General features: G+C 45.3%; 1 protein-coding gene and 1 non-coding gene across 2 annotated transcripts; one reads left to right on the plus strand and one right to left on the minus strand.

The window, feature by feature from the left end:
- Positions 1-3,741: 3,741 nt before the first annotated feature.
- Positions 3,742-3,848, minus strand: LOC142875755 (U6 spliceosomal RNA). Its single transcript, XR_012923049.1, has one exon. It is a non-coding gene; the product is annotated as a U6 spliceosomal RNA (small nuclear RNA).
- Positions 3,849-7,894: 4,046 nt separating this feature from the next.
- Positions 7,895-16,747, plus strand: RBP4 (retinol binding protein 4). Its single transcript, XM_012766108.3, has 6 exons — positions 7,895-8,003; positions 8,109-8,237; positions 8,349-8,485; positions 8,654-8,760; positions 14,526-14,738; positions 16,456-16,747. Exons 1-6 carry the CDS (start codon positions 7,983-7,985, stop codon positions 16,491-16,493), a joined length of 645 nt encoding a protein of 214 aa, XP_012621562.1. The 5' UTR covers positions 7,895-7,982; the 3' UTR covers positions 16,494-16,747.
- Positions 16,748-18,594: the final 1,847 nt, after the last annotated feature.

Genomic DNA, 18,594 nt, shown 5'->3' on the forward strand with positions numbered 1-18,594 from the left:
TAATACAAAAGGCAACCCATGTAGTTGCCAACTGGGTTTTCCTGCTAAGCATACTAGTTTGGATTTTGTTGTCAATAGCAGTAGCCAGACATCATGCGTTTTTGCTCTATTAAATCTACCGGACTTGTCTGTTGCTAGGATTCTTAACGTCTCAGGCGCTGCTGTCATAGAAAGACCACGCGTCCCTACTTAGTTTTGTTTAATGTTCAGTTTATTAAGCTTTTACATCTATTAAGCACATTTCCCCAAATATTTAAACACTATTATACAACTCATGTCAAATTAAACATTTCATGGACCAATTTCCTTGAATATTTAAAGGCTGATTTCAAACTCAAAGTGTTTTGAACATTTCAGTAAAGCTGCAAACCTAATACGACAAATTCTCTTAAATGAAAAACACACAACATGTTGTAGTGACTCTAAAAATCATTATTACACCCACATTTTAGTCCACAAGTTCACTTCAAAAATAGCAAGCCCATGGGATTCCTTAATTCTCTAAACTTAAAACTTTACCTCTCTAGAGTGATGATAATTTTATCTTTACAAAAGAAAAAGAGATTCATTGAGGTTGCAGGTTCTAGGTTATGAATTGACAGATTCTTGCCTGGAATATAGTTTTTCTAGGAGAACAGAACTCAAACGGTCATTTGTTGGGTTATGCCACCTCTAGGGTAGAGTTTCACCTGCTATCTCAAAGCATCTGGCCAGACACCCACATTTTCTTCCACTTTCTCATGTTACAGCCAAGTCTAGCCTAAGGAGGGTCCTCCTTGGATGACCTACTTACTTCATAACATCCGATTAGTGTCTCATTATAATTAGGATAATTCAGAGTGTATTTCCAGGAGAGTGTTGAGTCACCAAAGTCACTCCTCCTATTGGACCATCCTCATCCTCTAACAGTTTTGGACACTCTGTTTTACCTGGTTCTTTTGCGTGATGCTGATGCCATTCCTACTTCTCCCCAATGTATGTGGGTGCTCACAATTCTCTGGTTCTATCCTTCCCTCTTTAAGCAGAGAGAAACACCCATATCTGTATTCTATATACAGATTTATACTTAATAGGAAAAACAAAATACCCATATATGCTAATCTTCCCCTACTTATAAAAATGAAAGTTAATTTGGAAAAGAAACATATTCTATTATAGTCAGAATTCTTTTGCTTTTATAACTACCTATAGATTCATTCATTTGCTCATTCTTCCAACAGGTCCATTGATTGTCCATTATAAGCAGGGCACCAGCTGCCATGGTAGAGACTTCGTGTTTCCTTATGTGATTCCCCCCTTCTCCCAGCTCTATGGAAGGACCACACTATGCACTTCCCTCCAGGTAGAGCCAGATGACTAATTTTGGCCAATGGGTTGTAGGCAGAAATGTCACCTTCAGATAGGGACCAGTAATTGCTTGTGTGAGAGGCTCCAGCTCTCTGCTCTTCCTGCCACCACATCAGTTTCAGATGGAGGGGCCTCCTGAACCCCAGCGTGAAGACATCATGTGTGTGACAAAGGCCCCTGCCGACCTGAGATGGACGTGTGGCATGATGAGAAATAAACTTGTCTTGTTTTTAGCCTCTGAGGCGTGAGGGTTATTGTTGCTGCAGGATAACCAAGTCCATTCTGGCAGTTGCACTTGTGCCATGGGGGACAGTCCCTGCTTTACAAGCGCTTGTGGTGCAGGAAGGGAGATGAGTGCATAAAAAGCCATGAGACATAAAACAAAATACGGTAAATTCTAGAAGTGAGCTACACATACCCCGCTATGAGAGTTTAAAAAAGGGATCATATCTAGCGTGGGCGGAGACAGGGAGGAAAGGGAGAGTACTCCAGGTGGTGGTGGCAGCAGAAGCGATGGCATGGGGTGTGGGGAACAACGAGAGGTGAATCTGGAAAGCTAGGTTGGGCCAGGGTTACAGGAGCCTCAAAGGCTAGACTGAGGATTTTGCATCCTGAAAATTTTTTAAGGTGGAAAGTGACATTATCAGGGTTCTTTACAAATTTAATCTGGTAGTGCTGAGGAATATAACTTGGAGAAAAGAACTACTGGACATTGGGACAGAGATTAAGAAGCTATATTGCATTTGGCTCATTATCAAACACCCAAAAATGTGTGCAGGCCTTGACACTACCTTTCTTCCTTTATGAATTTATCTTACAAAAATAATTAAGAATGTATGTTATTAATGTAGTTGCAAGGGTGCTTGTCACAAGCATGGTTATAAAAATAAAAGATTAGAAATAGCCTTCATACTAATAATAGGATATAGAGTTAATAAATGGCATTATATCCATAGAATAGAAAACTGTACAGTTAATAGAAATAATATTGTTAAAGTCTATTGATAGAACAAATATTAATTACAAAATAGTATTGCAGCATGATTCCATTAACACACAGACACACATACACACACACAGAGGTATTTATACCAAAATGTTAGCTGTGATTATTTCAATGTAGTGGGATTCAAGACATTAATTTTTTTCTTCTTTTTTATTTACTTGATTTTTCTAAAGGATCTACAATGAATATCTATAATTTATGTAATGAACAAATGCATTCATTTATTCATAAATAAAGATTTTTAAGGCTATTTCTGTAGTCCATGGGTGAGGTTGCTTAGGAATGAAAAAGGAAGGGACAAATTTGAGACATGATCTGGTAAATGTCACAACAATTGACAGGAGTATGCAATTGATTGATTGGTTAGAAAAAGCATGCAAGCAAGAGGGGTCACTGATAACTACTTTGAGTACCGGATATTATGGACTCAATGTTTGTGTCCCCCCCTAAATGTATCTGTTGAAATCCTGACCTCCTATGTGATGGAATTAGTGCCTTTATAAAAGAGACCCCAGATAGCTCTCCAGCCCTCTTTCCTCCACGTGAGGATACAGTGAGAAGATGACATTCTGTGACCTGGAAGAAGAGGGACATCACTAGATCCTGACCATGCTGGCACCCTGATTTCAGACTTCCAGCCTCCAGAACTGTGAAAAATAAATTTCTCTTGTGTCTAAAGCACCCAGTCTATGATACTCTGTTATAGCCTCCTGAACTGATGAAAACAAACGATATTTTATCAAGCAAAGATATTTAAATTAAAAATATTAGACAGCCTTTTAGCACACAGACAAATACCCTTTTCTTTGCTGTCCTTGATTGAATCCCATTATTTCTAGTGCTCTTCCTCCTCAGGGCAGTCTTTTGCAGAATTTCTGGCCCATGTTGGCAAGATCTTTGTGTCTCTTATTGGCTGTTCACTCCTAGGTACTGAAAAAACAAAATCAGTTTAAGAAAATGACATATTTTAAAATAAAAAATTACCAAACAGACCACTTAGAATGAATTTTTAACATGACAAAATAATTGTTGATTTCATTAAACTTCATTGTTTAATTGTTATGTCAGCACTTCTAGTTCATTCAGAGCATAGATTTGTTTTTTTGTTTTTTCAATAGAGTATTAACTGGTAGGGAGAATGAGGGGGAAAAGTCAAGATCTTAGATGCTATGGACACTGATAATCAACTTATTTAGATAAAATGTCTCTGAAATGATGACTAAGACAATGTGAAAACTCCATTCCATTTACATAGAATTTTTTTAGAAATACAAGCCACCTGGTAATGATAATAAGAATAGCTAATATATATAATATATACTCTGTGCCAGGTATTCTTCTAAGAAACTTGCATATATTATCTTATTTAATTCCTACAATGATCTTATTTTTTTATGAGACACTTCATAAATTTGTGTGTCATCCTTGTGCAGGGGCCATGCTAGTCTTCTCTTTATTGTTCCAATTTTAGTATATGTGCTGCTGAAGCAAGCACCCTACAATAATCTTATGAGGCAGGTATTACTATTTGTATTTTGCAAGTAAGAAATTGAAGCACGGAGAAATTAAGTAATGTGTCCAAGGTCATACAATAAATGATAGTACTCTAAAACTACCAGTTTAAATAAGGTTAAATTTAAAAATTGCACCTATGAGGTGAACAAGACATTATACTACTGGCCATAGGAAAGCATGCAAAGACATTTTCTTTAAGGAATTTTAAGTCTAGACAAATATCATTAAAAGTTAAATATTAATATAAGAGTTAAGTAAAAATTCCAGGCAATCTTTTTTAAAAAAAAAACAAAAAACCCTACAGATGGATGTATGAAAAAATGGTTTAACTTCCTTAAACTTTCTGTTTAACAACCTAACATTTTTCAGTAGTATTCTATGTAAATGAACACATGTAATACTTAATTCCGTCATTGCTAAAATTTTCCACTGCAGTTAATGATTTCTACAGGAAGTTATGCTTATATCATAGCCAAAAAATATGCATATGAGGTTGAAGCATCAACACAAAAATCAACAACATCCTGGATTAAGTAAGTACATTTCAGATCATTGCAGTAGACCCACCCCTCAGCTCCATATAAGCCAGATTCTCTGTTCCTACAGGTATCCATCACCAAAAGGCGTCCCCTATAGGCAAGAATTTCAGGGACATACTGGCAACCAACTCTAAATGGCTCTTTCATCTGACCATTTTCTCTCTGCCTGCACCCAATTGATGGGCATAACCAGGTATCCCAGAGACAATTCAGTTGGTAGGACCCATATTATTTTTTATCAAAATTGATGAGATTAACTTATGGCTTTGCAACCACTGAAAAAATCTTATTTAAAAAAATTAGTTTGACCCTTTCTATCTGAAAACACGGGCTGACTAACCTTTTTCATTTTCAACCAATTCTGTTGGCATCTTTTAAATGCAATCAGAAGATAAATGCTGCCCAATTTCCTTGTTTTTCATTTTTCTTGGCCTCTTTGTCAGGATGTGGATATAAATGTTACTTTGTATAAAATGGAGCTGTTGGAAATATTTCAGTTTTATGAAGGCAAGAACATAAATATCTTGCTTTAGCTCTTCGTTCAATTGTGGTAAAAACATTTTTTAAATCTTTTCTAGGAGTTAGTGATTTGTTTGCTGCTGTTAGTGTTAAGGTAACATTAACTTGTGTTCCAGGTAATGCCCCAAATCTCAGTAGCTTAATCCAATGGAAATTTATTACTCATTCACATAAAGTTAATCACCAGTAGGGGCCCAGGCAGATAAAGGCTCCAACAGTGTAGACAAGAGAAGAAAAGAGAACATGGACAATTGGGCAGGCAGTTTTATGGGTGCTGTCTGGGAATGACACATAGCACCTTCCACGAACCAGAATTTAGGCTTGTGGCCTTATAGAGGAAGAGGATGTAGGGAAGGCAGAGGCTGGCAGATGTAGTCCCAAGCTATATACCATGGAAGGGGAGTACAAATTTTTTGGTGAAATAACAAACAGCCACCTCTGCTTCAAGAGCTAAATTCTGAGAAATTATATGTTAGAAAGGGTGACCTCTGACCTGCTTTTTAAAAAATAAATATTTTATGAAGCTTACATAAAGCAATTAATTTCAGTAAAAGAAATTAAATTAGTATCTGTTGATTGAACACCTACTATGTCCAAGTTTCTTGATAAAACCTGTAGAAAAGTGGAGAGAAGGAACAAGGACACCAAGATGAATGAAACATGGTCTGTCTCTTGAAGCATGGCAAAGAAATGAACTTTTGTGTACATTACGTAGATTTAATTTAAATCATTATTTTGTTATACATATAAAAAAGCAAGAAATATGTTTGTAAAGGAAATATTTCTTTTATTTTCTCATTAAACATTTTCAATATAGACAATTCAAAAAAGAGAAAAATATTCAGAGAAAAAAAACTTTATATGTCCCTAATCCTATCACACAGAGGTAATCACTATGAATATTTTTCCTTTCAATATGATATATACACATAGTTGAAAAGTTATTTTTATGGGGCTAAATTTCAAAGCACTGAAGTTAAAAACGTCAGCTGACCTGAATTTACGTGTTTGTAATCGTGAAGAAACTCAAGAAAAGATGCCAAAATAAACTGTTTTCTTTGCTGGAATCTGGAACATTAAGGTTCATGATTTATCATTAAAAGAGAGAGAGAAGAGGGAAGGGAACGGTTACACCAATTTTTAAACACCTAACAAATGAAAACATGTTGTTGCAAAAACAGTCACCATAAAAATGCACCAAAATCCCCTACATTTATTCAACATACAGTGAGTGTGAGGACCACCAGAATGTGCTCTAGGAGAAATGGTTGAAAGGCCAGTGATATTAGAAGAATTTGGGGGGCAGAAATGACAGTCCAAAGGCAATTAGGCTCAGCCAGGAGCTTTCTCCATCACTGGAAGACTTTGAGTAAAAAACTGGAAGCCTTTTCCTCTGAAATACTGAAGAGGAGATGCAAATTTTGGGTAGGAGACAGAAAGGTGCCCTAAAATCCTTTCCCACCCAGGGTGCTTACCACACGCATGGCCAGATACATGGCCAGATACATACCACACGTATGGCCAAACACATGGTTCGTGCAGGAGGGACTCCGAAGCAGACCTTATTGGAGCTGTTTGGGTTTATACAGGCTTTGATAAAACTGCCTCAATCAGAAGATCTCCTAGTTAGCTTATTGGCCAGAAACAGGCTTTCCTAGCTTTGGGGAAGTCAGGAATTAAATGCATCATCAATTGCCCAGACATTGCTGGAACTAAAAATTGGTGCAGGAATGGAGGGGAAGGTGAGAAGCAGGTGGAGAACCAGGCAGGAAGTTATAGGAGACCCAGAAAAAGCTACAGGTGTCTTTTCAGAGGCTCAGAAGCAGCCCCAATGTCGTGTATATAAAGGGCTGGTCCGAAGACCAAACAATTCCTTATTTTTTTTCCTGTTCGGCAGCCACCTTCCTCTTCCCCCACTTCCTCCTATTTCAGGTCTGCTGCTGCAAAATGGTCCAAGTTCATCTCAGTTCTTTCTAATTTGGGCCGTGAAGACACAACTGATATTGTATGAAAGAAATCTTAGGAAAATATATTTCTTTGCCGCATCACTAATTCTCAATCGAAAGTTGCATCTTCTGACTGCTTTGATCAGAGGAATGGAACTTTGAATGGTAAGAGAAAACACATGGTGAGTAGGCTGTAGTCACAGCATTTTGACTTAATTGGCCATTGACGTTATAGAATCTTGTTGACTCTTTTCCTTTGTCCATTTCTCAGCCAACTCAGCTGTTTTGAAAACAAAACTCCAATGTGGCTTTGAAATAAAACTGCATCATAAACAATTGGTAGGTGTTTTTCAAAGTGGTTTCACAGAAGTGCCACAGAGTAAGTAGGCGACCACCGAAGCTGCTAAAATATTTCCTGTCCTGACCAGGGTTGCGTTTCTGGAGAATATTTAACAGGGAGGGTTTTAATGCGTCTAAGGATGTTGAAACTAAAGAACAAATATTGACCAGAGGGCACCGCGACTCTCCTGAAAGAGAGTAAAATACATCCTTTATAAAATGAAAAACTACTTGAAAGAATTATTCCAAAACCCCTGCACAACTGGCCCTCAGAGGGCGCCGGGGCCGATCTGGCATGGCCAGGGCCTGGGCCCGCGCGCCAGGCAGCAGCGCAGGTCCCCTCGCTCTGTGAGGCCACCGTTTTCCCGCCAGGTCGACGAGAGGCTCTAGCTAGAGCAACTGGGCCCGGAGGCCACCCCAGGCCGCAGCTGGCGGCCGCTGGCACAAGTGCTGGGTGACTGGGCCAGGGCTTGGCCCCAGGCTCGCCGCCGCTGGCGAGTTTTGGCTCCGCCGAGGCCACCCCGCGTGGCAGCCGCTCCAAGCCCAGGGCTGCCTTGGAGGCGAGGCCGGCCCTCGGGGACCCTCCCCGCGCCGGGCGACGGTGAGTCAGGGCGCGTTGTGCAAGTGCTGGCCGGCCAGCCGGGCGCCTCCCCCTCGGTCTTTCACCCCGCGGTTACGAAAGCGCGACCCCCTCCCGGCCGAGCTATAAAGCGGCGGCGGCCGGCGGCGCGCTCGCCTCCCTCGCTCCACGCGCGCCCGCACGCGGCGGCCATGCTCGCGCGTCTCCCCGTGGTGAGCGCGGCCGGGCGGGCCTGGGGCGGGCGGGCGGCCGGCCGGGTGGGCTGGGGGCGGCCTGGCGGCCCCACCGCTGGCGCTCACGCGGCGCGTTCCCCGCAGGGCGGACTCCTGGGCAAGATGAAGTGGGTGTGGGCGCTCTTGCTGCTGGCGGCGCTGGGCTGCGGCCGGGCGGAGCGGGACTGCCGCGTGAGCAGCTTCCGAGTCAAGGAGAACTTCGACAAGGCTCGCGTAGGTATCGGCCCGGGGGCCCTGGTGGCCCGGGTCCCCGTCCCCCCTCTTCCCCGCCACCGCTGGCCGTGCACCCCACACCCCAGACCCCTGCTCTCCTCCCTTTCGCAGTTCGCCGGGACCTGGTACGCCATGGCCAAGAAGGACCCCGAGGGCCTCTTTCTGCAGGACAACATCGTCGCCGAGTTCTCCGTGGACGAGAACGGCCAGATGAGCGCCACGGCCAAGGGCCGAGTCCGTCTTTTGAAGTCAGTGACCCCTGGGCAGCTGCGCACTTTGCGCTCCAGGGTCCCTGGACCCCTGCCTGCTGAGCGCCAGACCCTGGCTTGGGAGGGAAGGGACACCCCCGCCCCGGGGAGGACGGAGGGAGGAAGCCTTTTGCCAGGCTTGGCTCAGGACCCCCTTGGCTTTTGCAGTAACTGGGACGTGTGCGCAGACATGGTGGGCACCTTCACAGATACGGAGGACTCCGCCAAGTTCAAGATGAAGTACTGGGGCGTAGCCTCCTTTCTCCAGAAAGGAAGTGAGTAGTCAGCTCAATGGAACTGTCTGGGAATGGGGGCCATACCTGGCCAAATCGCTGGGTTTCTTCTGCGGTGACACCCTTGGGAAGAATGGCCTGCGGGAAGGTCTGTAAGTGGCAGAAACCCTCAGCACCACCTGAGATTGGGGGTGGGGGAGGACGTTCCGTAGTAGCTAGCCTCCCCTTCCCACCTCCCACTCTCCACCTCCCCGCTCAAGAAGCCTGGTCCAAGCTCAAAAGGACCTTTGTCAGGTGCCATTTTCCCAGCCAGCCACTGTGCTGAGGTGTGTAACCTTCTCTATGCTTTCCTCTCCTACCTCCCACATCACCTATCCACTTGGCTTTGTATTTCCTCCTTGTCTTTAGGATGAATCTTGGAGACAGCTTGACTATCTGGGGCCCCAGCATAGGCTGAGAGACCCCCCACCCAAAGGTGGAGGGAGCATTGTGCATAGAGTTGGCTCACTCCCGAGCACCCTGCCTGCCCATGCTGAGATTCTGAGCCAGGCACAGTATTCTGAGTGGCAGTGGCCTCTTCCCTGTCCTCCAAGCTCTGAAATTCAGATTGGGAGTTGGGGTGGGAGGGTGTTGAGGTCTCTTAGAAGAACATCCTAAAACTTGGCCTAATCATGAGAATGCAATATATAAGGTGTTCTTTCTACCTTCCCTCCCCTGAACCATTTCTCCTAAGTTTCAAATCTGGAGTCTACTTGGTAGCTAGAGAATGATGTAGGCCAGTAGGTAGCTATGACAGAATCTTAGAGAGAGAGAGTTAAGCCTCCCAAGGAGGTTCAATATACAGATGAATAACATAAGCCCAAGAGAAGGTAGTGCTTTGCCCAAGGTCATGCAACAAGTTTGTGATAGCCAATGTCAGAAGTTGGGGGGTTCCAACTCCCAGGCCAGGATTAGGTAGCCCTGAACTACAGGGACTTCTAATACAGACCAACTTTTGCAAAGTATGGTGTGAGCTCTCCTGTGAGATAGGACCCAGGGGCTCTTCGTGGGGACTCTCTTCCCTCGGTGATCCAGGGCAGAAGGGTCCTTTATGTAACTCATTGCTCTGTACACGTGGCACATACTCCTTGACTTCCTTTGAAGTTGTGTGTTGGGTGAAAATTCATTTTTTAAAACCAAATTGCATTTTCACTTTGGATTTACACTATACAGATGAGATGAAGTTGCTACACTACAAAGGGAAAAAGCTTTTATTCTTAGAAGTAATACAAATTATTTTAAATAGTGCAGCAAAACTTTTCAAAGTGATTCATATAGAGTAAAAGATATACTTTTCTGATAATGGATTATAAAATCAACACCAGAGGTATAATTTTTGCAAAGTATAAACACATAATGCTCTATGGCATTTTGAGATGTGCTTCTTAATGGACTAGAATAATGTTGGGGGTGCCTTTAAGGACAGGGTCGGGGAGGACACATGAAGAGGTAGGATTTTTGTCTCTTCCCTCCTTCTCCCCCTACCAAACCAGATTAGCTCTGCTTTTGCCTCTTGTGTATTGGCATTTTTATCTAGGATTTCATTTGCAAGAAAAGTAAAAGCATTGGGATCTTGAAAGTGATTGCTGTAGCTATTAAGTGAGATAACTATAATATGGGAGGCTTATAGATAAATTCCTTCTTAGGTTACTTTTGAGAAAAGAAGCTGTGCAGTGTAGCATGCCTGGTTAAAAATAGATTGCCTAGGTTCAAATCCCAACTCATCCACTACCTGTGGAATATGTTCCTGGGCTTCTCTGCACCTCAGTGTCCCCATCTGCAAAATGGAACAATCATAGCACCTAACTCATGGAGTTGTGTAATGAAGATGCAATAAGTTAACATGGAGAAAGTACTCAAAATAGTGCCTGAGACATAAGTTCTCTGTAAGTGTTTGATGTTATTGCAGCTTAGTTATGTCCCTGGCCATCAAATCATAGCCTTCTGTTCTGAGTCTGGAATGGGACAACCCACAGAGACCATTGGGTTCAAGTGTCTCATTTTACAAGTGAAGAAACTGAGGCCCATATTAGAGAAATGGCTGGCCTAGGAACACACAACTAATTAGTGGCACTTGGTGACACATCTTAGCCTTAGGGATGTAAAAGTCCATGAACTATTCCTCTGCTTTCTGAGTAGCTTGCAGACCGTAAGACTTGATGCATCTACCTTCCTCTGTTTTACGTGCTTCTTTTGGGGTCTTCTTTACAAAACTCTGCTTTCATTCCATGTGCCAATTTCTTCCTTGACCTTGGTCTTGGCTTTAAACACTGACTTGGACAGGCAGATTTGAAGGCCACTAAGAGAGCTGCTTGCATTCTCAGTCTCTCCCTGCTCCTCCCACTGCATGTCACCAAACAGATGTGTTTAAAATGAGGGGCGCTTATGGACAGAAATTAACTCAGGGACAAATGCTCATTAAAGTTGTTGTCAAATTATTAAAAAATTAAATGTAACCCATCTCTGCAGTTGAACATGACATTTCCGTGTTAGGAGACTCTGCTATGGCTTGCCGCCCCAGCGTGGGCATGCTCAGCATTGGCCTCATATCCCCACCCCCCAGCTCTGCTGGCAGCAAGTGGGATGTCTCGGGGGTTAGGGATGGATGCTGTCATTGTCAGATTTGGCTTGAATATGGGCTAGCTTCTCTGAAACTCAATTTCCTTAGCTGTGAAATAGGGATAAGAATAGTTCCTATGTCATAGGCTTGTTGGAAGGACTCATTAAGGTAGTGCATGAAAATGCTTAGCTTGATGCATAATAAGAGCTTCATGAATACTAGCTATGATCATCATTGTTTTGGGCCCTCCCAGAAAGACATGGACAGACTCTCCTTTTATCCTTCTCCCACATAAAGTGTCACTCTGCTGGTCAAGGGGCCCTTGTCAGGCTGAAAAATAGCACAGGCCCAAATGTCTACATCAGTGTTTCGCAAAGTCAGGGTCCCTGGACCACCTATATCTAAATCAGCTGGTGGGCCTTGTTTAAAAAAATGCAGATTTCTGGGCCCAAACTCAGACTCATTGATTCAGAAATTCTAGGGATAGGGCCTTGGAGTCTGCATTTTAAGTATGCTCCTTGGGTATGTTCCTTCTGCTTAATGAAGTTTGAGAACCGCTGGTCTAGATAATTCAATCCAAAGAGTTAATCTTGGCTTACTCAGGCATCAAGGCCTGGACTCTAGTCAGTTTTCTGGGATCTGTTGGCTTATTTTGACGATTAGTCAGAAATAGCATTAAATCTCTCACCTGGCTGGCTCAGCTAGACTTTTAGGCCTAAGAACCACAGAAGGTTCTCACCTGGTATTGTCACTTTAGACATTTGCAGAGCACAGGTCTAGGGAGCTGAAGGGTCTCATTCCAGGCCCACAGCAGTGAGCGACTGATCCTAAGTGAAACCAGGCCACCGGAGACTTGGTAGAGCTCCCTTTACCAAAGGTTTTCTTTGGATTTTGGATTGGCAGTCTAGACCTCTGAACCAGTCTGTGTGGGTAGACTTTACCTGTGTGTAGGTGCAGCTGCAGTGTAACCCCACTTTCTGGGTGGTGGAGGGAGTCAGGGGCTCTCTCCCCCAAGCTCCACTGCATGCAGTTAGCTGCTGTCTGGAAATGTCCAGGGGTGTCTGGTTCTCCAGAGGAATCCTGTCCAGCTGCTGAGCTTGGAGAACCCATCTCATTCTTTCTAGCATACCAGGCAGTTCCTCTTCTGCAAATACTCTTAGAAGGGAGAGAGGTTGCTACGATTTCAATTCTTCATCTTTAAAGTAGTCATCCAAAAGAGCCTGGAAATTAACCAGACCAACTTAGGCCTTCTTTTAAAGTCAAGAACAGTAGCCAATTTTACTAATCCAAGCATTGAAAGTTACTTAGTTCCTATGTCAGAATTCACATTCTGGCGACGATTTTGGAAAAAAAAATTTTTTTTTAAGCTGCAGATTTGCCAAGCTAATAGCTTGAGTGGAGGTAACGGTTTCAAAGGTGAATGTTTTTGTGTCTGAGGGGCAGGCTCCTGGGGTGTCTGCAACCGGCGCAGTGATCCCCATACCCAGGGAAGAAGTGACTTCACTCAGGGATGAGGAAGACTCTGCCCAGGTGCTCGGGAGCCTGGAAGGGAAGCCGGTGGTTAGGGCGAGGCCCAGCAAGCAGCCCAGTGGCCTCTATTCCTGGCCTTTCTGTGAATAACTTTGTGGTTGCTGCTGAGCTGTCATCAGTCTGGAGCATCCCCCCCCACACACACACACCCCTGCCCAGGCTCTGACACTCACCCTGAGACAGCCTGGGTGGCACAGGGGTGGCTCATTCTTCCTCCTGGAAGGCCTGGGTGAGCGGAAGAGAAGGGCCCCACACCCACTCCTGTGACAGCCGTTCTGCAGGGCCTGGGTTTGGGCTGACCCCATCCTAGGCAGCACTCCAGGGGCGCTCAGAGAGGCACACCCAGCGGTGACTTAGGGTGAGCGTTAGATGTCGCCTTATACCCTCTAATGCAGGGGATCCAGGCCCCTCTGTGTTCCGCATACTGGGGCACTACATAGTGTAGATCACCCCTTGCTCCAAGTCCTGGGTATGGGACAGAGACACAGAGCCTTTTGTTCTTGTCCCTCCCCCCACCCTCCCTCTACTGACTGTCTGGAGAGGATGCGGTAAAGGGGTTAAGCACGTGGGCGCTGGAGCCGCACTCCCTAGCTTGGATCCCAGTGCTGCCCTGCTCTTCGTGACCCTAGGTGAACTGTTTGATGACTCTGTGGCTCAGTTTCCTCATCTGTAGAATAGAGGATGTGAGAAGTAACTGTGAGAACATATGGAAAGTCCGTATAGCAACTGACACATAATTGCATGCTCAGGAAGTCCCAGCCCTGGTTATATGTTGACAAGATGTCAAATTAAGTAGAGTTGTGGCCCTTTTATCTGAATAAGGGTATTTGGATAAACCCGAACCCTGTCCTTTCTCCGTGGCAAATTGCTCGCCTACATTCTTATTAACATTATTTCCCCTCCTGCCTCCATGGATATTTTTACCACCTTCAGTTAAACCTGTTCCGCGTGGCTTATGTCTCATCCTCGAGGAATATACGTAATCTAAATTCTTCAACGGCTGGACTCTGCCTCTATCAGGGGAGTTGTGAAGAGTACACGCTCCAAGAGGAATAGCGGATGCCAGATGGTGGGCACCTTGTGCCCCCAAGGCAAAAACTCCCCTCCTGCCAGCACGGAGAAGTGAGTAGTTACCACGCAGGAATTAGGAAGGAATCAGAGAGCCGGACCCTGGGGGCAGCACGCGCTGGTGGATTGAGGGGCAGGAGGGCAGCGTGGTTAGTGAGATGTTTGGGAACAGGCTGATAGAGATGATTGAGAAAGATGCATCCTGACACTGGAGGTAACAAAAGTTGGTAGCCACCAGATATTAGCCCCAAACACACAGGTTTTATTGGAGAGCAGATGGCTAAGACAACTGTAGGAAGGTTTATCCTGTGGTTTTGATGGGCCCACTTTCTCGGTGGTGCTTTGGAAAGATGCCCTCACATTTATCGTCAGGGTGAGTGAATGGGGTCCCCCCGTCTCCAGGACTTTTTTCTACAAATGAGAACAAGCTCCTCTCTGATTTGCCCAGTTTTATAAAAGCTATCAGGATTCTCTGTAGTCTCCTGCTTCCTAAGAAAATGATGCCAGTTCCAGGAAGTCGCTGGGCTCTCGGGCCCGCCAGTTGGTTCCCCCGACGTCCGAGCCTGCTGCGGGAGTGGCACTGACGGGCCCGTGGCTCCCTGGCTTGCAGACGATGACCACTGGATCGTCGACACGGACTACGACACGTACGCCGTGCAGTACTCCTGCCGCCTCCTGAACCTCGACGGCACCTGCGCCGACAGCTACTCCTTCGTGTTTGCCCGCGACCCCAACGGCCTGCCCCCAGACGTGCAGAGGACTGTGAGGCAGCGGCAGGAGGAGCTGTGCCTGGCCAGGCAGTACAGGCTGATCACCCACAATGGTGAGTGGCTCTCCCTGGGGTCCGGGAGCTGGGCCCACATGCCAGCGCAGTGCATTTTGTCTGCACTCGAGAAGGCCGGGAGTCCTAGGGGCCCCCTTCTAGGGTCATGTCTTGATCCTTCTTGGCCAGATCTTTCGCTGGCCTTATCATGGGTCCCATGCAGGAGTGGCCAAAGGCCTTTGTCCAAAACCCTGGCACTTTTAATTAAGCAAAACTGCTGCTGCAATGGACACTCTTTTTTTTATTCTGCTACCTTAGGCCATTTCTGTTGTCACCCCTTGCTACACTGCCCTGAAAAACTATTTTGACTAAATTAATATTGTTTGGGGGTGGAGTGGCCCAGTGAAGAGATGGGAAACTCATATGGCCATTGATGAAAAAACTGAAACAGAAACATCAACATAGCAAGCTCAAAAGAGAATAAGTTCAACAAGTATTCTTTTTTCTATATGAAACCAAATAACCATTAAATTAACTAGCTGGTTTTCCTCACTTGGGTTTTTTGAGATCCCCTAGAACAGCTGTAGGATCTTTGTTGCAGACAATTGCCCTTGTCTGATCTTGGTTTAAAAGCCAGGAATATTGTGGAAAGTGCCCCATCTAGTTTGAATGGACACTCAACTCACTCCTATGAGAAACCGGGTTTCAAAGTCCAAATAGGGTAATGCCAAAAGGCAAAAAAAAGAGAACATCTAACTGACCCACTACACCAAGCAGATATGAACTCAGACCAAACACATAAATAAGATTTGGAGGCCTCACCCTGGGGGCAGCCTAAAGGTGGGGGTTTCACCACAGCTGGGCACCATGCGAGGCCTTCACCCGCATGACTTATCTACACCTTACGGAGTAGATAGTCTTATTATTCACATTGTACTGATGAGAAAATGGAGGGTAAGAAAGATTAAGAAAGTTGCCCAAGATCTTCAGTAGGTAGCTGAGTTGGATGCAAACCTAGAGTTTTATAACTCTGAAGTCCCTTGGGGTACCACCTGGTGACACATGACATGAGATATGGTAAACACTTTAAAACCACCAACAGGCCGGGCTCAGTGGCTCACACCTGTAATCCTACCACTTTGGGAGGCCAGGAGTTTGAGACCAGCCTGACCAAGAGTGGAACCCCATTTCTACAAAAAATTTAAAAAAAAAATTGAGCTAGGTATGGTGGCATGCCTGTAGTCTCAGCTACTGGAGAGGCTGAGGCAGGAGGATCGCTTGAGCCCAGGAGTTGGAGGTTACAGTGAGTTCTGATGATGCCACTGCACTCCAGCTGGGGAGACAGAGCAAGACCCTGGCTCCAGAAAAAAAACAAAAAACACCAACACCACCAACATTGTGGCCAAGGTCAGGCTGAATTGCCCCCTACCTTCCTGAAACAGGAGAATGAGCCCCCCAGGCCCCCAACACTTTGAAATGCAGTGAGGCAAATTTAAGAGAAATAAAAGGCAGCACTCTTGCCTACAGCAGAGCCTATTCTCCCAACCCTTATAGCCCCCAGAGACATCTAAAGGGTTCCAGAAACAGCCCTGAGGGTGTTTATGAATTACAACAGCTTCACACTTTCAGAGTTGCAATCTGCTGTGATGTATTTGCATGAAACAGCATCTGAATGAAGCCAGCTCCAAGACCACCGTGATATTTATTATCTACTATTATCTACGTAAACACTGAGTCCATCTTTCTGTCATTAATGGCTTTGTTTTCTGTATTTCAGGTTATTGTGATGGCAGATCAGAAAGAAACATTTTGTAGCAACATCAAGGATGTAAAGTTTCATTTGAAAACTTACGATTTACTCTCATTGCATCTTCAACTCTATTTATCTTAGGAGTTAATTAGCCCCTCTTCCTCACCTTGGTCCATGCGCATAAAACCTTCAGTACATGTAAAAATATATGGGAGAATAAGTGAATCTCTTTGCAGTCAAATGTATATCTTTCTTAAGGATCATTTGAGGCTTAGGATTCCAGGCTTTGATTCATTAAAATATAGTCATCCATTTCCTATGATTTGAGTTTTTATTTGTGTTCACATCTGTGACAGAAGTAAGAAATCCTGCAGATGGGCAGTGGGGTGCACTTTGCTTTTATCTGCCGTGGCTCTTCCTGACCTTTGGCCTGTTGTAATGCCTAATCTCCATTATTAGAGACTGGTTTCTCCCAACTTCCAAAAAGGGTTTCCTCAATAACCAGGGAGGGCCTTAAACACCAGCCTGGCCAAAGCACTGAAGCCAAAAGAGGAAGTGAGGCCAGCAAGCCCAAGGCCTCAGTGGGCTCAAGGCCTGTGGTGAGGTGGGCAGGACAGCCCACTGGCTCGGTTTGAGAGGGCGAGATCCCTGGTCAGGGTGCGCTCTAGAAACACTCCCAGCCCTTCACTGTCGCCAGCATGCAATGCACTCACTACAAGTGTGGACAAAATGCTGAGGAAGGCCTCTGGTTTCCCTGGAGGAATTGAGAGATGGGGCCCTGGAAACCAGGTGTGTAGGAAAAAGCAGAGGCCTCCCTACCTAGGGTGTGCAGGGAGGTGAGGTGTCCGAGACTGGGCAGAACACCAGTGTCCTACACCATCAGCAGCACGTGTGAACTGTAGAGCCAAAACTCATGCACAGCCATGTGCCTCAGTTTCCCAGGGGTTCCCAGGAGCCTCCATTTCTCATCTTGAAAAAAGAAGCATGCTATGGGAGCAGAGGGTCTTGGTTTTAAGTTGTGGTCCAGCTCAGGTATGTATTAGCTGTGTGATTTGGGGCTGGTGACATGACTTCTCTGAGCCTCACTCTTGTGAGATGTGGGGAAACAGGCCCTGCCAGGGGGGTGTGGTGAGGATTCCATCAGGTGGGGTCTGCACATCCAGGAGCTGTGCAAGCTGCCGATGCCAGGCTGAGGGCTGGGAAATGCATCGGGAGTGGGGAAGGGGTCACAGATCTCCGCCTGGGTGCTGGCACATCCAGGGGCCATGGGGGGATCCTGCGTCCCCCACCCCAGTGTGCCTTGTCCTCCACAAAAGAGAGAGGAGCCAGGTGGCCACACATGGAAAGTTCTGCCTTTCACTCAGGCTGCCAGAGCCTGGTTCAGAGACCCGTAAGGTACTCAAGTGTCACTTCAATAAACAGCTTTCCTATACCAAATCTGTTAACCAAAGTGAACAGATGAGGCTTGTCTGTTTGTCCTTGAGCTTGTGATCACCATGAATCTCACTTCAGAAGCAAGCAGCTCTGGAAGCTGCACAAGCAATGGCAACTATTGGTGCCCATTTACTGGGCAACAAAGATTTGTTGAGCACCTACTATGTGCCAGGCTCTGTGCTACTGCGCATTCCAGCCATTGGCCCAACCTCCACATGTTGGCATGTCCCTGGGCTCAGTCTTTGGCTCTGACTTCCTCTCTCTCCATTCTCTCCCAGGGATATTTTGTAAAACACAGGTCTGTAAACACCACCCATATCTCTAAACTTGCATCTCTAGGCTCAAGCTCCACATCTCTGCATCCGACTGCTTATTTTACTTGGATGTCCAATCTTCTCTCAGTCTTCCCTGTTTTTGTTGCCGGCTCCACCACCCAACCATCGTCAGGTTAAAACTCTAGGAGTCACCCTTGAATCTTCTCTTTCCCTTACATTCTACCAATTCCATCCTTTCCATCAACAGATCATCTTTGCTCCACCTTCCCAAAGGATATCCCCAAATCATTTCCCACAATGCCTCACCAATGCCACTCACCTCCAAGTTCCCCATAGTCTTGTTCTACTTCCGCAGCTACCTAACTGGCCTCCACCTCCATTCTTGCTCCTCAAAGTCTTCCCTGCACAGCAGCCAGAGTACTGTTTGAACACATGCATCAGGTCATACCAGTCTCCA

Source organism: Microcebus murinus, chromosome 14, assembly GCF_040939455.1.
Source record: "Microcebus murinus isolate Inina chromosome 14, M.murinus_Inina_mat1.0, whole genome shotgun sequence".
Classification (NCBI taxonomy): domain Eukaryota; kingdom Metazoa; phylum Chordata; class Mammalia; order Primates; family Cheirogaleidae; genus Microcebus; species Microcebus murinus.

Excerpts from the sequence above, each read along its gene's own strand:
- RBP4 (XM_012766108.3), top strand. The coding sequence starts at position 7,983 with ATGCTCGCGCGTCTCCCCGTG. Across the intron at positions 8,238-8,348 it reads AGAACTTCGACAAGGCTCGC|TTCGCCGGGACCTGGTACGC; the intron begins GTAGGTATCGGC and ends TCCCTTTCGCAG. Across the intron at positions 8,486-8,653 it reads GGCCGAGTCCGTCTTTTGAA|TAACTGGGACGTGTGCGCAG; the intron begins GTCAGTGACCCC and ends TGGCTTTTGCAG.